The 21,677-nt window shown below is 33.7% G+C and overlaps 5 protein-coding genes across 5 annotated transcripts; 2 read left to right on the top strand and 3 right to left on the bottom strand.

Annotated features, from left to right (window-relative positions):
* Window positions 1–2,449: 2,449 nt before the first annotated feature.
* On the top strand, window positions 2,450–6,503 carry LOC106658244 (protein I'm not dead yet-like). The gene is made up of 9 exons (XM_014380108.1): window positions 2,450–2,496; window positions 2,587–2,716; window positions 3,316–3,696; window positions 3,786–3,832; window positions 3,890–4,202; window positions 4,727–4,872; window positions 5,086–5,180; window positions 5,724–6,007; window positions 6,114–6,503. The coding sequence occupies exons 1-9, from the start codon at window positions 2,450–2,452 to the stop codon at window positions 6,381–6,383; spliced, it is 1,713 nt and encodes a 570-aa protein (XP_014235594.1). The 3' UTR covers window positions 6,384–6,503.
* Window positions 6,504–6,715: 212 nt separating this feature from the next.
* LOC106659041 (PAXIP1-associated glutamate-rich protein 1) lies at window positions 6,716–7,625 on the bottom strand. The gene is made up of 3 exons (XM_014381330.2): window positions 7,313–7,625; window positions 7,092–7,252; window positions 6,716–7,021 (listed from the first exon to the last, which is right to left on the bottom strand). Exons 1-3 carry the CDS (start codon window positions 7,382–7,384, stop codon window positions 6,799–6,801), a joined length of 456 nt encoding a protein of 151 aa, XP_014236816.1. The 5' UTR covers window positions 7,385–7,625; the 3' UTR covers window positions 6,716–6,798.
* A 159-nt stretch (window positions 7,626–7,784) lies between these two features.
* LOC106659344 lies at window positions 7,785–12,093 on the top strand. The gene is made up of 6 exons (XM_014381861.2): window positions 7,785–8,561; window positions 9,002–9,729; window positions 9,790–9,906; window positions 10,020–10,184; window positions 10,249–10,413; window positions 10,855–12,093. Exons 1-6 carry the CDS (start codon window positions 8,522–8,524, stop codon window positions 11,134–11,136), a joined length of 1,497 nt encoding a protein of 498 aa, XP_014237347.1. The 5' UTR covers window positions 7,785–8,521; the 3' UTR covers window positions 11,137–12,093.
* Window positions 11,593–16,909, bottom strand: LOC106659345 (interferon-related developmental regulator 1). Its single transcript, XM_014381862.2, has 6 exons — window positions 16,070–16,909; window positions 13,301–13,749; window positions 12,963–13,216; window positions 12,642–12,885; window positions 12,340–12,561; window positions 11,593–12,263 (listed from the first exon to the last, which is right to left on the bottom strand). Exons 1-6 carry the CDS (start codon window positions 16,098–16,100, stop codon window positions 12,171–12,173), a joined length of 1,293 nt encoding a protein of 430 aa, XP_014237348.1. The 5' UTR covers window positions 16,101–16,909; the 3' UTR covers window positions 11,593–12,170.
* A 1,239-nt stretch (window positions 16,910–18,148) lies between these two features.
* Window positions 18,149–21,337, bottom strand: LOC106658947 (27 kDa hemolymph protein-like). The gene is made up of 4 exons (XM_014381155.2): window positions 21,135–21,337; window positions 18,911–19,417; window positions 18,646–18,826; window positions 18,149–18,563 (listed from the first exon to the last, which is right to left on the bottom strand). Exons 1-4 carry the CDS (start codon window positions 21,160–21,162, stop codon window positions 18,425–18,427), a joined length of 855 nt encoding a protein of 284 aa, XP_014236641.1. The 5' UTR covers window positions 21,163–21,337; the 3' UTR covers window positions 18,149–18,424.
* Window positions 21,338–21,677: the final 340 nt, after the last annotated feature.

The raw sequence follows: 21,677 nt of genomic DNA, 5'->3' as shown, positions 1-21,677 counted from the left end.
TTGCTTAAAAGTGGAAATCTGAAATATTTTCGACGTGTCAAAGAAAATTGTAATTCAAAAAGAGCACGATACGCTAGTGACCTACTTCAATACCACTGATTTAGTATAGCAGTTTGGACTTATTATAGAAGAAATCACTCACCGGGCTTGCGAGTAAAAAAAATCATTTTTAAGAATATTGAAAAAATAAATAAAAACAAATAAGTATTAATGAAACAATACTTCTTCATTTCTTAACAAATTGTGAATAATCATCGCATGGAAATAAATTTCATAAAAATCTCAATGAAGTCAGATGAGTTATAAAATTATTCATGGAAATACTTCAAATAATATTGCGTTCCAATGAGACGGGCAACGTGCATCGAAAAAAGTCACACGTAAAGAAAAAATGCCGTGCATTTAAAATGGTTTCACTGCTTTTGCTCATGAATAATAAAATAAGAGTTACCTATTTCCCTTCGCGAAGCAAGCGCAAACTTTGAATATTATCTAGATCAACTTTCAAGAATTTCAATCTATTGAAATTTTAAATATAATTAAATGAACGGCTACTCAACACAATACTACATTTTTACCTTATTTTAAAGCTTTATCGCAACACTCAAATGTCTATAAAAAACTACTTAAACCGTATGAAAAAATACCGACAAATCAAATACCTTCAAAAAATTAATTGAAGATAAACTGTTCTTTGTTGATACTTGCCCTCAGTTTTTTCGATAAATGATTTTTAAGATCACGAAAAACTGAAAAATGTAAAAAATAAAAGAGGGTATGATGGAAAACCAAAAAGTTGAGAAGAAATTTTTTTCAGGCCAATGACCGATTAAGTTTTTCCGATCTCGTAATTACGACAATCTTCAAAAGGTACAGTTTCATTCGACATCTCGTTTTCGAAATAATTTCTGCACTCGTTACACTTTTACCCTCATAAATACACTCACATACTCATTCACTATCACACAAATAGAAATTTGTGAGTATTTAAATTAGTTTACAAATAGAAAATCAAATTTTCTTATGACGCCTAGTTCAAAAACTCGTTTTCGAACCTATCACAGAGAATTTCCTCGAAGAGGAAGCAATTTTTTCCCCACTAAGGCGTACATCCGTAAAAAAAATAACAAAAACGTAAAAAGAAACTAAAGCAGTATCGTATTTTCTGTTTGAGGAACAACATAATAATTAATAGGTTATTCATACACGTTGTTGGACCAAATGAGGATAAAACGAGTTAAAAAAATAATTTTAATATAATTCATCACTTAATAAAGAAATAACGAATGAAACGAAAATGTTAAAAACTAGTTTCAAACTGAATTTTAAATTGAGGCAGAGAGCATTACCAACTATATTTCATAATTCTTGAGAATTTGGATCTAACTTATGTTATTATATCTTATTTTATATTACAACTCTTAATGATTCGATTTTTTTTATTTTCAGTTGAAAATTATGTAGCGACGTAACGACTCAATAAAGCTACTTAAAAACGTGTGGTGCAAGTAAAAAATTTTTAACTTCTAGTTCGCGTGTCCAAGAATCGTTAAACTCAGCTTATGAGCGAATGTTAGCCTTTCGATGAAAAAAGTAGAAAACTCGTGAAAAAATGTAACATACATCAATTAGACTTCTTATAAAAAGCAAAGAGATCGATGCTCCAGTGAGAAGAATATGGGAAAATGAATATGAAAATAATATTAAAACATTTGATAATCGTTTTTTCTTGACTAATTAAATGATTTCCTCTTAAAATGAGAATGATAAAAAAAGATTTTTAGTATTTACAGCAATTGTGCAATTTTTATTATGAAAACTAAAGTCAACAACAATGTCATGAAAAATCTTGAGGCTTTTATATTTGTAGATTTAAAACAAATTACATTTTTCTTTGATACTTAAAAAGACAAGCTCCCAAGTAAGTAGTCAAAAACCAAGATTATGCCGTACTTGTGGCCTGAAGCCATATTTTAACGTTGAAATGAAACTAAAAAAAATTTGAAAGCTTTTACTTATGTTTTTTTCTAAGCAAAGCGGTCAAAATTTGGTTTGGAAATAGTCCTAATATTTGATATATTATGAAATGAGCTGAGAGATATCTCGTTTGAACTTGGAGGCAAAAAGGTGCTAAGTCCTATGTTATAAGGAATTTGGTCCCTTTTTCCTCCGAGTTTAAACGAGATACCTTTCTGTACTGAGGCGACAAAGTAGACTGTCCGAGTTTTAGAAGTTGATTTTTCATCTGCCTGTATCATGTTCAATAATATCACCAATGTAGCGTTCTTCAATTATTTCTGAGCGAAAATGCGTCTTGCAAACTATAACCAAAGAAAAGCTCACATCTATTGTATTTCATAGTTGACAATGCTTTTTTGTGGAATTTCACACGAAAGAGTTAAATCAGTGAAAAATCAATTTTTAATAAAGTAGTTTGTGGTGGAGTGAGATGAATCTCGGCCGAGGAACTGTTCCATCTACGCCACAGATGTCTGGGTCAGTTTTGTTCATGTTTTTTTAAAGTCATCACTGGATCGATTGGGAATATTATTGAAAACTTACTCAGGTAATAATGAAATTCTATAGGGCCGCGGTGTACGATAACGCGACATTTGGCGCAAAAATGCTGAGATTCGGGAGGATTTATTGGCGATCGATAGTGGTCTGCGTCATGCCGATAGCGCTTCTTCCTCTAATTTTGGTTTACAAAACTCGGGTAAGTTACTCCGAGCCTCACGTTATTTAACTTTGAATTGCCAATCGTAATATCTCGTTGTTTCGTCCATTTGGTTAAAACATGACTATATATAAATACCGTTTCATTTCAATTAATCACGAGGGCTAAATGTGTACATATATACGTAAACGCAATAATGTGTACCCAGAGTATTATGCCGAGTACAGTGAAGCTGGGCACTTGAAGTTCAAACCTTTCAAGGCTCATTGTAGCCATTTCATGAATTTATTATATTGTGCGAGTGCAGCGCGTCGGAGCTTTCCATTTTCATTTACTTACTGGTCGTTGCATATTAATAATCATAGAAATGGTTGTATTTTTTAAAATTGCACGGCTTATTTTTACGAAATGAATGGTCGAACGATGTCAAAAGATCGTTATTGCTTGCAATGAAGCGATCGCAAGATATAACGATCAATTTCCAAGTGACTTGGTCGAAAATATGGAATGAAAAAGTCAAGCGCGATCCAAGTGTCGGTCTGAAAGCAGCAGGCCTGCGGTTGAGCCGAGCAACGCTTCGGACTACGGATAGTCGATGAAGCGCAATTTATAAATTGTATCACGTTGTAATTTGCAAGTCCGCCCGATGCGGCTTCGTAATCCTGCTGATGGGCAGCTACTGGGCGACGGAAGCGATGCCCATGGCGGTGACGTCGTTGCTGCCGCTCGCCCTCTTCCCGGTGTTCGGCGTGCTCGACTCGGCGACCACGTGCCAGTGCTACGTCAACGACACGATCATGATGTTCGTCGGCGGGCTCATATTCGCCATCGCCATCGAGCACAGCAAGCTGCACGAGCGCATCGCCCTCAGGAGCATGATCGCCTTCGGCTGCAACCACAAGCGACTGCTCGGCGGTCTGCTCTGCGTCACGACCTTCCTCTCCATGTGGATCAGCAACACCGCCTGCACGTCCATGATGGTGCCCATCGTATTCGCCGTGCTGTTCGAGCTCGAGAAGGTCAATGGAACAATCTTGCTTGCTACTTGTCACCAACGGCTTTAATCATTGCCGATAAACCGTATTTTGTCGCTTTTCCATCACTGCAGGAAGGTCTTGGAAAAGTTTTCGAGAGTAATGCTGACGATCCGGACGAGTAAGTTTTGTTTTATTGTTTTGCCAAGATAATACATGGCAATCGACGCAAAAACAGGTTTCCGGAACCGACCCAAGTGACGAAAGCCTACCTGCTGGGCACAGCCTACGCGTCGACGTTTGGAGGCACCGCCACCATAATCGGCACCGGGGCCAATCTCGCGTTCAAGGGCATCTTCGAGGATTCTTTTCCCGATTCGCCCGGTATCGACTTTGGCCAATGGATGATCTGGGCTCTGCCTCAAACCGTAATCAACGTTGCCCTCACCTGGTTCTACATGCTTTTCTTCTACATGGGCTGGTTAAGACCCAACAGCGTCGACGCTCGAAACGCCGAGATCGGACCCGAAGGCATGCGAGTAGCCAAAAGGGTATGCGGCCAAGGCCCTTTTCTTTGCGCTCTTTCCTACACATCGAGTTTGCGATTCTTCCGCTGCAGCAAAAGCTCTGCCGTGGCCTTTTCACCGAGTAAATCATGTACACATCTACTTTATTCGCGGACAATTCCTCATTTAAACTTTTGTGTCCTGGGTCGCACGACGCGATACCTTAGAAACGCTACTTCAAAAACTTACCGTCAACATGTATACATTTATATTAGACGCAGCTCGAGAGTACATTTTTCCAAACTATGTCTTCGGAAAAAATCAACTCTACGCATTTCTTTTGAGTGTATGTGTATTATGCCAGAAGATGCGAGGTATTTATCTGCAACAAATATATGTATGAGTTGTATAATTTTACAACTTAAATAATCCGAAACACGCGAGAAAGTTGTAATAAACTTCATTGGAGCAATTATATTCAAGTTTCATCATTTATGCAATTATCGCTGAAAATATTCAAATGAATAAGGCAAACCTGCGGACTGCATAATCATTCTAATCATTTGCAGATCATCCGTGAAAAATACAGCAGCTTGGGTAAAATGAACTTTCACCAAATCGCCGTCGGAATTCTTTTCTTGCTCTGCATCTTTCTTATGTTCTTCCGCTCGCCTGGATTCATCAGTGGTTGGGCCGACAGACTACCAGTTGACGTGTGAGTATGACAACTATGAACCCAAACCCAGGGTTGAGGGAGATGATTCTTCGACAAAAATGTAATACCTTTTTCTTTTTTCTTTTTTTTTTGAAAAATTGGAAGAATATTTTTAGTGAAGTTTTAAAAGACATTACAAAAACAATATAATTCTGTTACCCTGGCTTTGTCTCTCACACGCGTATCTAATTAATACCCATTTCATGATTACAGGGAAATTAAAGAATCGACTTCTCTCATGTTAGTGGCTATTCTCCTGTTCGTTATACCAAAAGACCTGGCTTTTATTCATGCTTTCAGCAAAAATGGTAATTACAAACGCATCCATTTGTCAGCTTGGTAGGAATTATTATATTAGCGACATTCTGAAATCTAAAATTTTTCAGCAAAGAAAAAGTTTTCGCTACGATATTTAGCGAGTTTTAAAGGTAGTTAATTTGTTTTTATTTTTTTAAATCGTCTTGAATCTAGTGCGGGCTATACAAATTAAAATTAAAAATAAAGAATTTTTTCTCTCTAAAATTATCTAAATTTACTTCTTACCTTCGAGGTGAATTTACGACCAGAGAATTAAGGTAAACGTATCAAGCTGTCACTTTAATTAACTCTAATCCTAACGGATACGCTAGCTCTACCCACAAATCTCGCCTAGTCTAAACATTTATGTGCATTGTTCATAGTACAAATCTTTGTTATAACATTAATTAGTATATAAACAGAAAAATTACTTTTAGTATTCTTAAAAATGGATAAAAAAGGTATTTTTTTACTTATTTTTGACATTCAAAATTTTAACTTAAGAAATGTATTATTAAAAGTACGCCTATATTTATTTATTCAATTTTATGTAGCTACTATAAGGCCACGCAAACCTTCAGACGCCTTAGTATCATGGAAAGTAGTTGAAGAAAAAGTTCCTTGGAGTCTCATGTTCATATTTGGTGGTGGTTTTGCAATTTCAAAGGGCAGTTTAGAATCAGGACTATCACAAAAAATTGGTGATTCAATGGAAGAACTTTTTGGTCTACCTCCCTTTGCCTTACTGATTGTAGTTTGTATACTCATGAGTGTGGTTACGGAATTTACATCTAATATAGGAGTTGCTAATATTATACTACCAATTATTGCTGAAATGGTAATTACAAAAGAAGTCTTTCAATAGTCATACATAATTACATCTACAACAATATAATAAATTAAATTTTTAACTTTTATGTACTTTAAAATAATCTTTTTTACAGAGTGTGCGGGCAAAAATACATCCACTATATTTCATGATTCCTGCAACCCTCGTAGTTTCACATGCATTCAGATTCCCTACTGGAACCCCTCCAAATGCTATTGTATTGGCAGCTGGACACATACGAATCAAAAGTCTTGTAATTGGTGGCTGCGGAGTGGCTACTTATGGCCCAATTGTAGTTATACTTTTATTTATTACGTGGGGTAGATTTATTTATAAGACCGATGTTTACCCAGATTGGGCTGATAGTTACAAAAAGATAAATTGATTTTCATTTTATAAAAAGATAGAAGGAAAGTTTTTGACATAAAATAGATAACTAAAATTAGAATTCAAAAATTAAAATTTTAATGAAAGTTACGATATTTTAAATTAGTTATTATGCATGTTATAAGTTATATTTATAATGAATATATAAAATTAAGTATGTAATTTTTATAAAAAATATCACGTTCTCACTTACTAATATATTGACATTGGTCATAATCAAATTAAAAGCGTACCCTCACAGAGGATAAATTTTAATACCTTATCTAGGTAAATGTTCTTCTGAATAATATTAATTTTATAAATTTTAATGGAATAGGTATTTAAGTATTATCGATTTGAAATATGGTTAATTATTCACCCTATAAATTATATCAATATTTACAATGCTCAAAGTTAAGACTTTATGACTTCATTTATGACTTCATACTAGGTGATCCTGGCTCAGATTTTTTAGGACTAGATCCTATTTCTTGTTCTAACCTTCTATGACGTAACATAGTTGTCAAAACACCATTGAATGTGGCAGTTTTCTTTTTTGCACTCCCTTTTGGAGTACTTTCACCTATTCTTCGAACTGGCTGTCTTGGTGATGACATTTCATCCATAAAATCAAAATCTGAATTTTCTTTCGGTGGTCTATAATTTTAATATGGAATCATAATTAGATTCAGTTATTTAATGTAAGTGCATCAAATAAAATTTTTACTTGAACTCCGTCGTTGGATTCTCTTGGTGATTATTTATTGTTGTGACAGGTGATGGTGCTCGTTTACCTGGACATTTCCACTCAAGTTTAAGAACTCGATTGTTATTTTCCATTTCATCTATAAGAGCAAGTAAATCGTCTGGTTTGGGAATCCATTCATTCTGGAAACACGAAAGCAAAATTAGTTTTTTCTCATACAACAAATCAAAATTTAATCTTACCTTTTTATTAAATTCATATTTTTCATCATCTGAACATTCAACTCTCCAATTTTCTTCGTTATTTTCCATCATGTAGAATTTAATTTTGATTGAAGCAAGCACAATTTTATTATGTTGGAGAATGTGAAAGTTATTAAAGACAATAAATTCAACTCTTAGGGGTTATATTACATAGCGTGACTGACATATGATATGATACAAACAAAATGATGTATTTATATAGCCGGAAAAACTGTTTTATCTCATGTAGGTGTAGCAGATTTTCATAAGAAAAATTTTCTACAATTAATTGAATTTATTAATCAACCACTAAGTTGTATTAAAATGTATCATACAAACAGGTCAAAATATTTTTGAGTTGATGAAATATAACAATTTAAATATTTTTCCAAAAGTTACAACAGCATGACGTCACACTTGTTGAACACTCAGTTTCATTTGCATATTATATTCTGATCTTATGTCTGCTACATACATAATAACGTGCTCTACCAGTCTAAGAATCCTTACAAGTGGCGTTGAAATAATTTGATCTGGTGGTGCTACTAAAGTAGTTTGGTTACAGTGTTACGTTTCAACAATTTTTCAAGATAATTGTGTCGTATTAAAAAAAAGTAATTCGTTAATCTAAAAAAAGTCTCGAGAAAATGAAAAATTTTTTGGCACACGAGTTTGTAATTTTTCTCTCACTGTCAAATCGGTATGTACAGCTAAGCTACCTGCGAAGACAAACAAGTCCTCGGCAGTCATGCGTAGGCACGACGAGAATCAGGCAGATATGTATGCAATGAAAAAACGGATATTAATCACGAGAAACAATCAACGAGTGATGAAAAGATGAAAAGCTCTATGTTCGAGGCTGCGTTGCTTGCGAGCTAGAGAGTCGAAGGCACATTTTTTCTCGCCTTTTGCAACGGTGGCCGCTGCAGGTCAACGTCGTCTAGTTTGGATTTACCTGTAGTGCGTATATAAAGGTGTACGTATATGTATATGCGTAGGCTTATATGCGGACGGTTAGTGCATAGTGACAAGTATACATCGAGACTTGCGAGGCGTTGCAATTGTATTTTTAGATCCGTGTCCGGCGTAGCGGCCACAGCCCCGAGTAAGGCAGAAAAGCCGAGAGGCGATATGCAGCCGTTTAGTATACCACGGACTTCTTCAAATGTGTAGTCGACAGCTTGGTGCTTAAATTTTTCATCTGTCAACATGAATAACGGTGGTTGGAAGCTCAATGGAGACGATGAAGGTATGATCATCGTAAAGAGCTTTTTACGAATTTTGAATCTAGATTTCTAGAGCATTAATTTTACCGCGGCGCTAACAGCAACGACTGATCTTATTGACGTCACGATGTAACAGACTTTGACAGATCTAGATTTTTTTCCTTCTTTGATATTGGACCTTCATTTTTTTTGAATTTTTTTTTTCAAATATGTTCAAATTAATTTCACATTTATTACGATTTAATGATAATTTCGAATAATGTGATAGCTACGTTTTTATTTCGCACTTATACGTAATATTCACGTTGCCGCTCGGTATATTTATTTATAACTTTTGTCAGCTTAGCGTCATGAAATCGGCACAGCTATAGCATGATAAAACTGCGCATAAAATTTTGGAAGACTAGAGCTTTGTAAACCTCGGGTATATCAATTTTTTAAAATTTTCAATTCCATTTTGTAGCTCTTTATGTGGATGTCGAAGAAGATACCGAGGAAGAACGAAGAGACAAAGTTTATAGTAATTGGGATCGATTGCCAGATATCTTGCTTGAAGAAATTTTTTCGCATCTAAACATAAAACAAAAATATTATGCTTCATTGGTGTGCAAAAATTGGTATCGAGCATTTAAATTACCATATACTTGGAACACATTTACCCTACAAGAAACAACTCTTACAAGAGGAAAATATAACTACTACAGTGGTTGGCAATATGTTTTGGATCACATGAGAACTTCAGCTTGCTTGAACAAAGTTGGAGCCAATTTTAAATGTATCATATTTGAGCCAATGATGAACTTTTATAATCTCTATGAATTCATGAACATGTTTTCTTGGTATGCTGAAAAACAAGGTACTGATTATACAACAGTGCCAGGTATTGGCAAGCTTGTGCGCAGGTTGAAATTTACATTTCCTTGTAATATGGCCAACAGAGAAGATCCTGACTCAATTAAACTTTTTGGTACTGGAGGAAAATTGCTTGAAGGTCTAAAAAGACTCATGAAAAATCTTGAAAATCTCAGATGTTTGGAACTTGTAGACTTGATGTTAGAGAGTAGAGAAGCTTTACACTTAATGGATGAAGTTTGTGCAAATTGTACACAGACTTTGAGAAAATTAGTTTTGATTAATGCTACAAAATTTCACTGTCCTTTGTTGCATGTTGGCGTATTTTTGAACTTGAATGTGAGTTACCTTCCGTATGAAAATAAAAGATGTCATTGATTACATTCATTTATATTTCAGACTCTAGTCGTTAGCCCTCAGAGCCTTGATGAAGATGTTATAGAATTATTGGGATTCACTCAATTGAGACATCTTCATATACTGCAAAATCGATACAGTCCAAAAGAAACATATTTGGTAAGTTTGAAATTATGGTGATTGGAAGAATTTTAAGAATGACATGAACTAAAAATGAAAATTACAAGAAAATTGATTATCATTCTGTAATGAACATTTGAATATTTTTGTAGCCAAAAAACTCAGCATGGAAAAAAATGAAAAAGAACAACCCTTATTTAATGGTTCATTTTGAAATAGAAAATCAAAGAGTATGTGAAAATATATTTTTATTTGATGCAAGTTTGCACAGTGAAATCCCGTGCCACAGTATAGTATTAGATAATTCAAATTCTCAGGTACATTTACTTTTTATATTTTTTTATATAGAACTGCAATATTAAAAGATTTTTTTCATTTTAGGTTCTACATGCCACAGTAATAAAACATGCACTATATTTTGGCAAGAGCTTAAGGGTTTATGCTTTTAAAGGACTTTCAAGAAAGTATATGCCTAGAAAGTTTTCAAAAAGAATTGATGAGGCAATTGTAAAACTTTGCAAACTCAGCCCTAATATAAATACACTGGCAAGTTATTTTCTTCTCACTTTTAATTTACATTGCAATCACATATGGTTATAATTTAATTTTTACTTTGAAGTTCATTTTTCTAAAACATATATTTTCTTTGTTTTACATAAGACAATCTGGTTTTTGAGTATATTATTTAAATTTGATAATTTCAATTCACCAACTTTAAGGAGAACCAAATCCAAGACAAATTGAACATACCTATACAGGTACATTCAGATTTCCGCGAAGTATTTTTCAATAAAGCTAGTCTAGATGATGTCTACAAAACAACAAAATGAAGACATCCATGTAGCTTTTTTTAAAGATGTTTAGTGAAATTCTCAAAAAATGTGTTTGAAATTAATTATTTTAGCTTGGCTTTGGTATCTCCATTATGAAAAAAAAAATATTTAATATTTTTTTTTAAATTCATAACGGTGATCTTTTCTTATGTAGATGATACGAGATAAAGTTTCGACGGCAACACTTCTAGAAATCGTTTCGACCGCAAAACAATTACGCTTCCTACATGTAAGACGCAACTTAGTTATGAAAAAATGCGATGCTGAATGGTTAAATATTGGTGACTGGACTGCAGAACATTACAACTGGATTAAAGATCACAGTAATGATTACAAAAAAACTGAAGAAGCTATTTCCAAGACTTTAGGATATCGATGGAAAATGTTGAGTGAAAGAGAATTTTCCCAACAAAAAGTATATTTGCATCTTGATTAGATAAATAACTTCATAATACTTGTTCTCATTCATTGTGTATTTTTTTTAATGTCTCATTCTAGTACATTAACTAGTATGCCTTATGAAATGACACTAGGTTTTGAACCAAAAAATTGTGTTGCTTTTGGAGTTTTAGTATTTTCCGTTGAAAGCAAAAATTTTCTTCAATAATGTCAAATTATCAAAGTATTCATAGTAATATCTTTAAATATGTGTATATATTAAGTTTTTTATGTTACAGTATTTTTTAATTTTTTTGGTTCGATTAGTTTGATATGCTAACAATATTGTCTCTGTACATATGTTTTAATGAAGTGTATATAAAAAAATTTACATTGCAAAAAAACTTTTAGTTTTGTAAATCGGATACAAATAAATATTTATTTTAAGTATACAAATGACTAAAAATCTTAATTATGGACTTTGGACATAATTTAGGTGAATGAAAAAAAGAGATTTTTTATTTTTATTGGATTTATTACATACAGTGTATAATAATATATTAAATTTAATATTTTGTCTATAAATGCTGAGCATACATACTTGACTAAATAAAAAGCAATGTGAAAATTAACGTTGTCAAAGTTTTTCTAAAACTGGAAAACGATGTCTACTCAATCTCACAAACAAATCAACAATTTTACGTGTCCAAAACTTAACACAATTTACCTATTTATCAATCAAAATATTAAAAACCTGATAAATTTTTTTTTGTGATATATATACAATTATAAATTATACACATCTTTTCTGATGTGTATCTTTAGATTACAAAAGTATTAAATATGTATCATTATGCTACATTTTTAAATGAAAGTTAAACTCAATTACATCAGTTTATTACATTCTTTATCATGAAGTTCTTGCTCTTGAAATATGCACTAATTATGTACCAAGAACAACATGACTAATATTAAATTATAATTCAATTAATTTCGAATGCCAATAATGAAAAAAGTAACATAAAAGTAAATTTTTGTTTTAATGATCCAAAAAGTAAAAAATGTACATCAATACCGTGTCATGATAAATAATTAAAATTCGTCCGCCAAATCGGCTGAGCGCTTACTTCTGCATTTGTTTCTGATTTTAGTGCGAGCTTTAAAAGCTGCAGCATTCATCAAAGTCTGAAAATAAAGAAAACCTCATTAGTTTTGAAATTCACATTTTTTATATTATAAACATAATTAATATCAAAATTACTTTTTGAAATTTAGGGACTTTTTTTGTTGGATCTCCAATAGGTTCAACGATTTTGTTGCCAAGATTAAACACATCTCTAAGCACTTGATTTTCAGTCAAATGAATGTTGATGCTAGGACCAAGTAATCTGCAACAAGCATTGTATTGAGTGCGAGCACACCATCCTTCCAAAAATAATGTTTCTTTTCCAAATCTAATTTGAGTTTCTGGAGTAATATCTTCCTACAATGCAAAAGTTTTTATTCATTAGATATTGTATATGTGGTATCTTTGTTGTCAACATCAACATTTATGGTTCATACTTCAATGTAACGCAGAATATCTCTGAAGGTAGCTCGCTGAATAGTTTTATCTTTTTTAGCCCTAAATTTATTTGAATCAGTGGCCAATTCTTTCAAAGATTCAACTAATTCTTCGGCCCAATCTTGCTCATAATCTTCTGAATAATTTCGTCCCAACTCAAAAATTACAGCCAATGCTTCACCTGCTGTCATACGCACATCTAAATGAGGTGATTGAAGCAATCCACTTAATTGATCAAGAGATCTGTTAATAAAAAAAAATGTAATGAAAAATTTTCATTTAATACTATTAACAATCATAATTATTTTTATGGTACATACGGCATAGAGGTATTTGTTTGTGCACTCTTCAGTAAATTATTTATGTCACCAGAATTCATTGTTGTCAAAAGTAAAGTCCAAGATGAAATTGCAGCAGCATGGAGTACAGCAAGTTCAGGTGTAACTTTTGCCATTGCACCATTTCCTTTCAAATAAGAACCAGCAAATACATTTGATAATAGCTGACTTAACTCTAAAAATTCGCTAAGATCTTTGCCGGACAAAAATTGATTCATGCTAAGAGACCAGCAGCACTGCACAAATAAAACAACAACTTTTATAAGATAATTGGCACTTGATTAGAAATAGGAAGTAAAATGTTTAATAAAGTTTTTTACCTCAGATCTACCAGCAATCGAGGCTGCATTATCATTGGCAATTTTAGTCATTGTTGGTTTAAGATCTTTATATACATCCTCAGCATAATCGCCCAATTGTGCACACATCAAGGTACTCAGTTTAGCTGCAGTACTTTGTTCCTCTCCCTTGCCTTTTTTCAAGCTTCTTTCAATGGCGTCTGTGAGGGTGAACTTTCGATCTTCAATGAAATCCGGCACATATTTGTCGGTAAAAGACTTGCCGACCTTACGGAAGTGGGACACTCGGCTCTGGGCACTTTTGGACGTAAGGCCGTCAATTTCATCATTGTAAGAGTCCTGTTCGTAAATTTCCTCGACCTCGTTGTTATCATTACCCTCGTCCAGGACACTATGAGCGTCCGAGCCCGAAATGTAGCTACCAGTATCCGTCACAGACTCGTCATCAGAGTCAGGATGGTTACGCCTACCTGCAAATCATCGTAAAAACGTTTTTTATTATATTACCGGTGTATACTTCAGACTGCAATATTACACAACATTGTATCGTTCACTTTTTTCACAATAACAAACATCATTCGTAAAAATGTTATTGTGCACAGTTGGATCCGGTTTATTGTCGATAAAAATAAGTAATGGAAAATAAATATTGATATCTCGTAACCTAGTCTGCAATGTTAAAATGCCGTCAATCTCAGTAAATACCTATTGAACGAATGGTAGACAGCATAGTCATTGTAGTTTATTTTTGCAGTGATAAAACAAAAAAGTGTTGATAAGCACAGAATGCAGAAAGATAATCCAAGGCATAAGCATATGTTACTCATACAATTGGTCTTGCATAAAAAAGTAAAACACTTTTATACAGTGTAATTTGTCAAATCTAATTTTTATATAATGCCATATTGTATAACGATTTCCTTTCGTCTCATGAATAATATACGTAATTCAAGCGTTACACCTACTAAAATTAATAAAGAAACGAAGGCATCGTCACGATTAGCCCTACAAATTAATTAATCAGAGATTTTTCAGTATTGTTACCCAAAATCTATTTTGGAAAAAAATGTATTCAAAGTTATGAGTGATTGGCAAGAAATGTTTCGCGGCCTATTGCCATTCCTTTCACCTGCACGAGGAAAAAGCCAACGAGGAGAGTGAAAGAGAGTGAGGCAGACAGAAAAAAGAGGAAAAAGTCAAGAATCGAGCCACGCGCAAAAAGAAAACAAAAAAAATCAGTATGGAGCTGGGGTAAAAGTAGAATAACATCAAGGTCTTTTAAAAGAGCGCGAAGGGTTTCTCTTTTGCCCCTCGTGTGCGCAGGGCACGTGGCTTAAGCATCAAAAGCTCGTTTTGTTGCTCTGTCTTTGTAATATGAGTCTATCGCACGTTTTTCACGTGGACTTCAATGACAATGACGACAATGCGAATCGATCGGATTTATGTACTATCGCACTTGGTACCTCCTCCTTGTGTATATGATACGTGAATGTATATATCACACTCTTGCGCAAGTTCGTTTCGTCATTACACTACTCACACTAACATCATGCTTGTGTTGTTTTTATATTCTTTTACATTTAAACTCAGTCAACAGCTGTTACTAGTATGCACGCAAGTGCAATAATTTCAAAAAATTAACTACGAGTTTCATGGATTATGTAACGCGTTTTCACGTGAATTTTCAATATGATGTAGGTAAACATAAATTAACCACGACTGGAAATTCTTGCTAAAAAGCGGGTGTCACCTCTAGTGCACGAGTTTGATTCAATATAACTGCGTACTAAGATAATGATTTTTTCCAAACTCGCATCGCAGTGCCAATATCCGTGTTATTTTAGCGCGAAAAATGCATTTTTTTTCTGTCTGATTAGACTTTCTTGGATTGACACAATTTTTGCATTTAGATTGATATACGCGAGCGTATCATTTTGAGATACACGAGAAATAAAAAATGTGCAAAATAATGCGAAAGTGCATGATGCAGTCGACTTATTACGTTATTGACGTAAGTAGTAGGAGCTCGTCTTGCGCGCGAGAAACATATGGAAGTCGAAACAGTTGTCAAAACATACCGGTGAGAATCTAATTTTTATATTCTATAATTGTACAAATGAAAGGCATGACAGCCACATGACCGCTAGTGTCCCTTTAATAAAAGCTTTCGAGAACGTTCACACCTGCGCATGCGAGCGTAGCGCCCATACATAGACGACGTATATACGTTTGCGTGAATATATATATATATATATATATATATACTAATGCATCTCGATCTTTCTGTCACTCTGGCAAAGCCATAAACGCACTCACTGCATGCCTGTATTCAGTAAATGTAAATACCGAAACAGAGATGCAAAAAATATCGTCGGAACAAAGGCAAAAAATATCTGCAGACGATCTTTGGTAAGTAAAAATAACTCGTGACGTAAGTGCAGTCTGTTAGCAGTTGGAGCATGTATATGTAGGCAATAGTAACAGTAGCAGCAACGCATGAAGAGCACGCCAATACCTGGATATTATAACGCGAGCATGTATGAGGCAGCATGCACATAGTGGCATCGTTGGGTTTTTCACGCACGTGTGTATGTTGTATGTATACGTACATGCCGAGATTCGTTTAGTGCGATGCTACTGCCATGCTGTGGAAGTACGAGAGTCGAGAGGCGAGGCAAGGTCTATATGCGTGTGCTTGTGCTGCCGCATGTGCATGGCTTGCTCACCAGGCGAGCAAAACTTGGCACGCATTATCAACTTGTTATAATAATAATGAAATGGATTACTCACCAGCTTTTCTTCTTTTGCCTTTGCCTGGCATCTTGAAAATTCCAACGTTTTATTTGGATGATAATTCGGTGTACGATCCTACGACGTTGTCTCGGCGTAATTTTCTTGACTATGCGTTTATGATTATGATGAGTGAACGTTATATGTATGCAAAGCTTACTATATTTTTGCGGCTGTATTTAGCCGATTGCACTAGAATTTGACGAGGTAAACTTGCTATAACGAGTTAAAGTAAGAGAGAAGAGAGAAAAAATAGAATGAATTTGTAATGCGTGAGTGACAGAAAGAGAGAGAGAGAGAGAGAGAGAGATGAAAGAGCCTAAGTAGAACGCCTCGATCAAGAGGGTAAATGTCTAGCACTGTTAATTTTCCTTCGTATACTGTTGGCTAAAACACTGTTGATGGCGATGCATCGATTGCTACTCTTGACACAATTGAACGATCCTAATACCGAAAAATCGACTGAGGCTGCTGCTGTTGAAACTGCTTCGACATCATCGACAAGAATAATCCGACGGAAACTTATTAACATGATGCGCGCACGCTGCCACAAAGACCCGACAATTTGATGCGGATACTCTGATCACACACAAGGATTTGTTGGTGAACGTGAACTCGCTACGTATGAACCGACGTTGTTGCCCGATATGCGTATGCGTATGTATACTCGACGACTGACAATTCGGGGTTATATAGTTCGCTTCGAGCGAGGAAAAAAGTTGAGAATGCAAGAGAATCGTTGCTTAGTGTGCAGCTACGATGTTGCAATCAGCGACAACGACACGACCGAGAGCGAGCCACGCGGTTACGAGGCTTTCTCAATGTGTACTAGTCGAGAAGGCTCGCAATGATGGTGGCTATTCTTATACTTCGAGCGAGATGTCCCCCGCTCGTGGCGCTACCTGCAGGATTGGCGCGCAATTACATTTCGACTAGTGATAAACACTGCTCCAAAAATCAACACTCACACTGAGCGCCAAATTCAAATTCATGTAAACATGTTAATTAAAATATCTATTGTAAATTTTTTTCCCATCAAGTCCGGGACGGACACATTTTTGATACTTTTTTGAATCGTTGTACTTTTGCTTAAACTAGGGTCTAGAGAATTTGCGAGTAAGCATAATCAACGCAAAATTTAATGAACTTTCCGAGTCCGGTGTCAGATTTTCGATATAACAAACAGGTCAAAAGTTATGGACGGATTTATTAAAAAAAAACGTGATTACGAAAAAAAAAAATTATTTTTTCGAATTTTCACATGAAAATCTTTTAAATCCTGGCGTCTAAGGTAAAAATGAAGCATCTATAGGCCCTTATCTTAAAGTTATGACGATTCCAATTAGTGAAATATGATTTTAGATTCACAAAATGGTGTCTGGAAAACAAAAATATGTAAGAAAATTTCCCAAACTTTTAACTCAAAAACGATGGATTTGAGGAAAAAATTTTACCGACAAAAAGTTGACTTTTTCAGTCTGCACTCTGTGCTTTTTCTTTTAACATCAAATTTACATCAGAATTTAAAAAATTAATATGAATGGAAATTCCAATGTCAATACACGATTACACGAAGAAACTAATAAACTAATGAAACTATTTTAAATTTTTAGTATTCGATGATCCTTTGAAAAGTTAAGAGTCTCGTCAAAAGTTTCATAACCCTTTCATAGATTTCTTCACAAAAGCTTAAATATGAAAAATTGTGACTAAAAATGTTACATAAAACTCTTAAATATACGTACTTTCATAATAAACCCGTAGGAATTTCGCAATTTTTTCCTATGGAAAAGTTCTTATAAAATAGAAAAAATCCTATATAATTACCGTAATCCCCATAAATGAATTGTTCTTTGTTCAATTTCACTCATTTATTATTTCAAGTTTTTTTATTCTTTTTTGTGGGCAATGCAATGTGAAATATCTATCTGAAAATTATGATTTATCACGAAGGTAATAAAATTAAGTTCAATAACTTATCAAGAATCAGTACCTCTATAACTTATGACATTACGTACGTAAACTGCAATTAAAAATACAATTTTTTTAAAAGAACTTACATGTGAATGAAAACACATAACCAATAATGATAAATTTTATTTTTTGAACGATGATTAACAACTTCACAAATGAAAATTTATCTTTCTTTAAGTGTTAATTTTGACAGGTCTTTTTAATATAAAAAAAGGACATTTATATACAGTCACATGTTAAAACTTTGTACAGTTATTGCATAAGGGAAACAAATTATAATATTAGAAGAGCCCAAAGACTGCAAAAAGTGTTAAAGACATGCCAATGGAACGCTCAGCTGAATTGTGCCCAAAATCTTCGGACATAACAAGAGCCGCAAATCTAGGCTGATTTGAGCACTTTTTCGCAGGGTGTGACTTTTTTTATGTAATTGAAAATCGAGTCCAATAAATTTGCTGGTGTGGGATCATCGCAACCTTCTAACGCATCAACAACGCAAGTTTGAAATTTACCCATATTTCTGTTAAAAAAAGTTTATAGTAATAATATTTTAAAAAATAATTGTTTGAACATATTTTCATAGCATTTTCAACGTTTTTTACCTGCAAGCTTTGTCGTCAAAAACAAGCGAGGGAAGTGACTTGATGTCTTCAAAAGATTGCAAACCATTTGCTGGATTTATAGGAAGGTTTTTAGCTTCATTTCCATAAGTAGCATTGGCACATTCGAAAATTGCTTGGCCTTTACTCTGGAAGCACTCGGGTCCTTTGGCGGCAATAAATACTAAAAAAAGGAATTTTATTTCTATGCTTAATAACTTCCAATTTAATTTATAATTTTTTTATACGTTATGACGAATGGACTTACGGGCAATACGATCGCCTTCCTTGAAGCAAACGAAATTGAGGATTTTTTCCGTGACGTTGAGTACGATTTTTTTATTTTCACGCTCTATCGGCTCAAGGCAAGACTCAATTGAATTAGTGTAATTGACGATGCAATTCTTCAAGATTGGCTTCTTGCGACAGTACTTTTTGAAAACTTCATCGAGATCTCCTGTAGGTCTAGCTTTGTCCATTTCTTCTTTTAGTACAGTAAAGTTCACCAAATTTTTCGCGCAGTTGACAAAATCAAACGTAGCTTGCTTGGCAACATCATATGCTTTCGCCCCGCCATTTTTTTCACATTTTTCTCTAAGCTTGTTTTCTGCTTCCGTAATAGGCAAGGCTGAAGTATTGAGGTTTTTGATGTCAGATAAGTTGGTAAGATTCAAGTTCAGATTCGGAATATTGAGAACCTGGTTGACCTTGGCCAGAGCATCTTCAACATTTGTTGGTATAGTTTGTGCAGAAGCTAGACACAATAGCCCGACAACTGAAATAATATTAATTTAATTTCTATTGAGACTGATTACATTAAAAATGATAGTATATATTAAAAAGTGTGAAAAACACAACATTAAAAATCAAGATTTTTCAGAATGGCCAGTCAGTGCAATATTTTTGTTCTTTTTTTATTTATTAATTTTCTCGAAAAAATTCTGATCGATGCAAATGCGAGTAGTAATAAATTTCGAAATTATTGGTAAATTTGACGCAACAAAAGTAGAAAAGAATGTAATATTTTTAATACGGCTTTTATTTCATTAAATAAAAGTTTAAAATATGAACGCATTCATAAATAATCTACGTAGAAATTTAAAAAAAATGTTTACATTGACATAAAATATTGAATCTTGCACAGAAAATATCTTATAAACTTGAAGAAAGTAAGCTTCGTTTGTTTTTCTCGGCGCCGAAAAGATAAAGTAATCTAATACATATTTAATGTTTTTACAGTAAAATAATACATGCACATTATACGTTGGAATATATTCATATACTACAGAAGTCGCATTTACGCGAGTAAAGAGAAGGCTTCTGTATTATATATACATTCTGGGCATTCTATATCTAGTTTAAAGATAACTTGAACATTCGATGCACGATGATTAGTTGTTGATATTTTTTTTAAATACAGTGTACCAAACTGAAAGAGCAATTTAATCATCAATCGTAATCACAACGATTATACTAAGCTCTAAGAATTTTATGTCTCTGAAATTACGATTTCAGATAATTTTAGTTTTTATCATTCAATGAATTTTATTTATTAACTATTTTTCCAAGTTTATATTCTTTCATAAATGATGTTTTATAAAATGATCAAATAACTTCTCGTATAAATTATTTAAATTGTTATCAATCGTAAATTATTAAAATGAGGCCGTTAGTTGTGTGTACCGAACAGTAATGGAAGTATTTACTACGAGAATGAACTGTGACCCTAAGCTGAGAAAGTTATCGGAAATTAATCACATGCCACTGATCACAACGCATATATTCGACTATTCAAAGCATCTAATACAATTTATTTATTTTGGATCAATTTAACTTATTTTCAAGATGAACTTAAGTTATTGTATCGATCTAATTTTTTGTCAAATATGAAAATCAGTTTTTAGGAACGTAAATTCGATTCCTAGATGCAAACATTTAATTTTCTAAATATCTTATGACTGTCTACATTATTCAAATTTTATTTATTCGTTAGAAAAAAGAATATATTTATCTAATCTGTTTTCGATTACGAGAATTTTTATCACTAATATTCGATAAAAATAGAATAAATCCAAATCAAGTCCGCCAAAGGAACTACAAAACATACTTCAATATGTAAAACGACCAAAAGTGCTACAATAACCGGTCTTTTCATTTCTATTTAATATCGTCTTTTGGGTAATTTCCAACTATTTAACAAAAAACCCACATTTTCACGAGCATACTTCAGCCCAAAGTATTGTTTTGATCTTGATATATTTAAAAAAAAAATCCAAAAAAATATATTTAGTAGAATGTCGATTGTTCAAAAATTGTTTAATGCATGATGAGTCACGAATGTTTTTCTTTTTCTTTTGAATAAAACAATGAACACTAATTTTTAATTGAAACGTCCACACAAATTTGTTCGATGCGATGAAGATTGCACATGCACTCGTCCACTTACGACATAAGAATTATTTCAAATATCATCAATAACACCTTTAACTTACAGGCAAAAGCAACTGCGAACATCTTCATATTGTTGAACTTGGTAAAAACAGTTTTCAGAATAAATATTTTGAAAGCCCTCGACTGTTACTTTGGTTGGTAAACTAAAGTTTACAAGTTTTCGACTACTGAATAGCCGTGTGCCTCCCGTGAGACGTTTACCTCGATACTGAGCGCGGTCGATTGCCGCCTTGGATCGTCTTCAAAGTTCAGCCCGCGCCGTATATATACATACTCGCACAACCTGTCTCTTTCTATCCTTCGCTTTGGACTAGAAACTCTGGAAGCCGTATTTTGTCCGTTAAGACTGCTCATGCCAACTCCGTATGTTTTCTGATACGTCAGTATGCGCGCGCACCCCTGTTTGATAGTTTATGTTTCAAATTCGCAGTTATAAGCAACTTTTTCTTTTTATTGTAATTGTTTTTCTAATTATATTTAGAAATATTTTGCTCAAAATATCAATGAAATATCTTGCATCAGTACTCAACTATTAAAGTCAAAATATTTTTTGAAGCTATTTTTGAGTTTTTACTTTTAATTTT

Source organism: Trichogramma pretiosum, unplaced genomic scaffold (genome assembly GCF_000599845.2).
Source record: "Trichogramma pretiosum strain Unisexual culture from Peru unplaced genomic scaffold, Tpre_2.0 scaffold16, whole genome shotgun sequence".
NCBI classification, from domain to species: domain Eukaryota; kingdom Metazoa; phylum Arthropoda; class Insecta; order Hymenoptera; family Trichogrammatidae; genus Trichogramma; species Trichogramma pretiosum.
This window is presented reverse-complemented; position numbering and strand designations above follow the sequence as displayed.

Bases quoted from the DNA above. Each gene is read 5' to 3' on its own strand.
- LOC106658244 (XM_014380108.1), top strand. From the start codon at position 2,450: ATGAATCTCGGCCGAGGAACTGTTCCATCTACGCCACAGATGTCTGG. The intron at 2,717-3,315 runs GTAAGTTACTCC...GTAATTTGCAAG, and splicing joins TTTTGGTTTACAAAACTCGG to TCCGCCCGATGCGGCTTCGT. The intron at 4,203-4,726 runs GTATGCGGCCAA...AATCATTTGCAG, and splicing joins GCATGCGAGTAGCCAAAAGG to ATCATCCGTGAAAAATACAG.
- LOC106659041 (XM_014381330.2), bottom strand. From the start codon at position 7,384: ATGATGGAAAATAACGAAGAAAATTGGAGAGTTGAATGTTCAGATGAT. The intron at 7,253-7,312 runs GTAAGATTAAAT...TCGTGTTTCCAG, and splicing joins AATATGAATTTAATAAAAAG to AATGAATGGATTCCCAAACC. The intron at 7,022-7,091 runs GTAAAAATTTTA...TTAAAATTATAG, and splicing joins AATCCAACGACGGAGTTCAA to ACCACCGAAAGAAAATTCAG.
- LOC106659344 (XM_014381861.2), top strand. From the start codon at position 8,522: ATGAATAACGGTGGTTGGAAGCTCAATGGAGACGATGAAG. The intron at 9,907-10,019 runs GTAAGTTTGAAA...ATATTTTTGTAG, and splicing joins GTCCAAAAGAAACATATTTG to CCAAAAAACTCAGCATGGAA. The intron at 10,414-10,854 runs GCAAGTTATTTT...TTTCTTATGTAG, and splicing joins GCCCTAATATAAATACACTG to ATGATACGAGATAAAGTTTC.
- LOC106659345 (XM_014381862.2), bottom strand. From the start codon at position 16,100: ATGCCAGGCAAAGGCAAAAGAAGAAAAGCTG. The intron at 13,750-16,069 runs GTGAGTAATCCA...GATGATTTGCAG, and splicing joins AGGCAAAAGAAGAAAAGCTG to GTAGGCGTAACCATCCTGAC. The intron at 12,886-12,962 runs GTATGTACCATA...TTTTATTAACAG, and splicing joins CAAACAAATACCTCTATGCC to ATCTCTTGATCAATTAAGTG.
- LOC106658947 (XM_014381155.2), bottom strand. From the start codon at position 21,162: ATGAAGATGTTCGCAGTTGCTTTTGCCT. The intron at 19,418-21,134 runs GTAAGTTAAAGG...ATATTATTTCAG, and splicing joins GTTCGCAGTTGCTTTTGCCT to TTGTCGGGCTATTGTGTCTA. The intron at 18,827-18,910 runs GTAAGTCCATTC...TCCTTTTTTTAG, and splicing joins GGAAGGCGATCGTATTGCCC to TATTTATTGCCGCCAAAGGA.